Raw genomic sequence first — 3,047 nt, 5'->3', positions numbered from 1 at the left:
AACTCAATGACCCGGTGAAACCCCCGCTTCTCGAGTTTGGTTGACCTAGGCAACGGTAAACCGAGGCGCCTTTTTAAAAGGAGGCGTTGTCAGGGCCGCTGCTGAGGCTGCGGCCGCTGGAGGGGGACAGGGTGCTGTGCGCGGAGGACCCCAGCCCCGCCCCACCGCCCCCACCGTCCCCACCGTCCCCACCTTGCTGTGGTGCCAGGCGTGCTTCCCCAGCCCAAACCCAGCCTGGATATTGTCGCCTAGATGCTGCCTCCCTGCAGAGGGCGTACGAGCTGATCAAGTCCGCCAACCTGGGGAAATCCGAGTTTGACCCCACAGAAAGCTTCAGCCCCGACCTGTTTGTGCTGTGTGCCGAGCAGGCCCTGAAGGTAGTTACTCCCCGGGGCCTGGGGAGGTGCCTCCTGGAGGTCTCTGTTCTGGGTTTCCTGGGAGCCGAAAGTGGAGCAGGAGAGCCATCCGTGCTGGGGTGTGCTCGGCAGGAAACGGGCGGCTCCCGGTCCTCAGATCTGCCCCCCAGCCGCTCCCGCAGGGGTTTGCTGCAGGGGAGACAGCCCGGGCAGGGGCGGCTTTCTGGGGCCTTCCGTGGTGCTGGTGGTCTCGCAGATGGGGCAGCCGGACGTGAGCGAGGACTGCATCCAGATGTACTTCAAGGCGAAGGGGCCGGTTACGCAGTTCCTGGGCCGAGCGCATCTGTGCAGGGCCCAGCTCTGCGCCCCCAAGTCCACCGAAAACCTGGTGAGAGCCCCCCGTCTCCTTGAATAGTCCGTCTGAGCGCCCCGCCTTCCTGTGCACAACCCTAGCACTTCAGTGAGACACGCACACCGTGTGCCGCTCGCCCATCCCGAATCACCCCCCGCCCCGGCTGCCTGATCCTCCTCAAACTTCGGCACCTTGTGTCGAAATAGTTACGGTCTCACCCCGCTTCCAAAACGGTGTCAGGCTAGACAGATCCTCAGGTGCCCTCGAGCGGCCTCACGTCCAGTGACGGGAAACTTGCCGTGTCTCCTGCTTCTCCTCTTTCCCTCAGCTCCCGCGTGACGTTTGGCCTTTGCACCCCGGTGCCGGGGTCCTGCCGGGACAGCGGCCCTCGGGCCAGGCGGGGGCCCTGCAGAGAACTCACATGCGCCCCAGCCCCACCTGCCCACACCTGGGCTGCCTGTAGTGCGGCCTGACGGCCCCCGAAGCGACCAGGAGCAACGGTTGATGTTTTAGTGGCAAATTCAGTTGAATTGTGCATTCTTTATGTTTTAGGAGGAATTTGAAAATTGCGTGACTCAGTATATGAAAGCGATAAACTTTGCAAAAGGAGAACCCAGGTAGGCTGATAGCCCCCGCCGCCTCTGACGGGGATTGTGTAAGAGCTTCCCGGGTGCTTGTGCCGATTGCACTATAGGGGGTTTTGTCCTTGTTCTGGTTGTGTTTGGGGTGCACGTATGGTCGTGTGCTCTGTCCCCACCTTGCAGAGCTGGGCCGCACACGTGCGATTCCCTCGCCTCCTCCCCTCCTCTCTCCTGCAGTTTCTGTGATCTGCACATGACCTCTGTCTGCCTTCGCCCTGGGACCTCTCCTTGGCCCGGTCTCCGGGGCCCCCGTACTTTCTGGGCCTCTCTGAGGCTTTGGCCTCAAGGTCCCCTCTCCCCACAGCCCCCACTTACTATGTCCCCCCCGGTGGAGGGCCCAGGCCAGGGCCTCACAGCTATAGTGATTCAGCTGACGTTCCAGCGCTGCCTTCTACTTAATTAACGTTTCATTTTTCAAAAAGAACTACTCTCGAAAGTGTGAAGCTTGCACACGAGCTGGTATTCACACAACCGACTTACGTAGGTTACGCCATTTAGAGAGGTTCGGGTGTAAATCCTAGATTCACGCCTCCGGTCATCAGTAAGTGCTGCTGACAGCCCCCTCTGGCAGCCCCTGCTGTGGGCGCCGCGTACTGGGCGCAGCCCCGCAGCCCCTCCTCACGGGGCACGTGTTCTAAGGAGACTGGTATTTCAAGGGGACTGTGTCCTGACACCGTGAAGCGGGAGGGCGGGCAGCCTGAGCTCCGCGGATCTTGGGGGCTCCTGCAGCCTTGGCGGCCGTCAGGACCATCTCTAGAAATAGACGTGGGTGCAGCTTGGCAGAGGACGAGAGGGCCCTGAGTTAGCCCCTTGAAGGGGCAAACAGCCTCGGTTTGTTGCTGTGCCCTGGGTCCTTCCTGCGTCCTGGGTGAGAGTGGGCATTCGCAGCGCTCGTCCGTCAGGGGAGCAGTGTGGACCACCGGGCGCCCGGAGTGAGAAAGGCAGATGGGCCCCTGTGGTTCTCTTAGTGGGTGGCTGTTTCCAGCCCTCAGGAAAAGGCCCAGCCCCCTGGGGGGTGTCCCTGCTCCCCTCCTTCTCCCCCACTTGGCTCTTCATGCACAGGCTTGGGGACTTTGTTCCCCAAAGATTTGCCCTCCTTCTTCTGCCTGCCCGACCCTGCGCCTGCACTGCTGTCCTGGCTGATCACTCATCACATGTCGGGTCTCAGCAGGATGTAACTTCCTCCGGGAGGCCTTCCTTGGTTCCCCCTGCACTTGCCGGGTCTTGTCTATCCCTTGGGAACCAAAGGAGACCTCGCCGACTGGTGTGTTTTCACAGGGATCTGACCACTCTCGGACTGACTGAATGACCGAAGGGATCTCTGGACCCAGGAGTCATGTGGCGGGGTCATCGTGGCCCGGGCTATACCGGAGCCACGGGCCCCTTCCAGGCGGGGGGCTCCGCTCCCCCGGCAGTGTGGGCCCGGGCGGCTCGGGTGGTGCTGCCATCTGCTGGAGACGCCCGGAGGGGCTGGGGACAGCCTTGTGGCCTCCTCTCAGGCTCCCTCTTCTCGCGCCGCAGGTATCACTTCTTGGTATATAACGCGTCCGTCCTCTACTGGCAAATGGTGAGGCCGTTCCTCAAGCCGGGGTATCGTCACCACCTGATCCCCAGCCTCTCCCAAATCGTACACGTGTTAAACCAAACCGAGGAGGAAGACAAGGAGTGGCGGGCAGAGCTGCTGCTGTGAGTGGAAGC

General features: G+C 61.8%; 1 protein-coding gene across 1 annotated transcript in view; it reads left to right on the top strand.

The window, feature by feature from the left end:
• CFAP46 (cilia and flagella associated protein 46) overlaps positions 1-3,047 on the top strand; it is a 111,596-nt gene that overhangs the window by 18,191 nt on the left and 90,358 nt on the right. The window contains exons 13-16 of the mRNA XM_077762922.1: positions 253-377; positions 613-744; positions 1,261-1,325; positions 2,871-3,035. Coding sequence (XP_077619048.1) covers positions 253-377; positions 613-744; positions 1,261-1,325; positions 2,871-3,035 — 487 coding nt within the window. The remainder of the gene's footprint in view (positions 1-252; positions 378-612; positions 745-1,260; positions 1,326-2,870; positions 3,036-3,047) is intronic.

The sequence above is a fragment of the Crocuta crocuta genome, unplaced genomic scaffold (genome assembly GCF_008692635.1).
Source record: "Crocuta crocuta isolate KB4526 unplaced genomic scaffold, BGI_CrCroc_1.0 scaffold466, whole genome shotgun sequence".
NCBI lineage: Eukaryota > Metazoa > Chordata > Mammalia > Carnivora > Hyaenidae > Crocuta > Crocuta crocuta.
The sequence above is the reverse complement of the archived record's forward strand: the minus strand, read 5'-3'. Positions and strand labels throughout refer to the sequence as shown.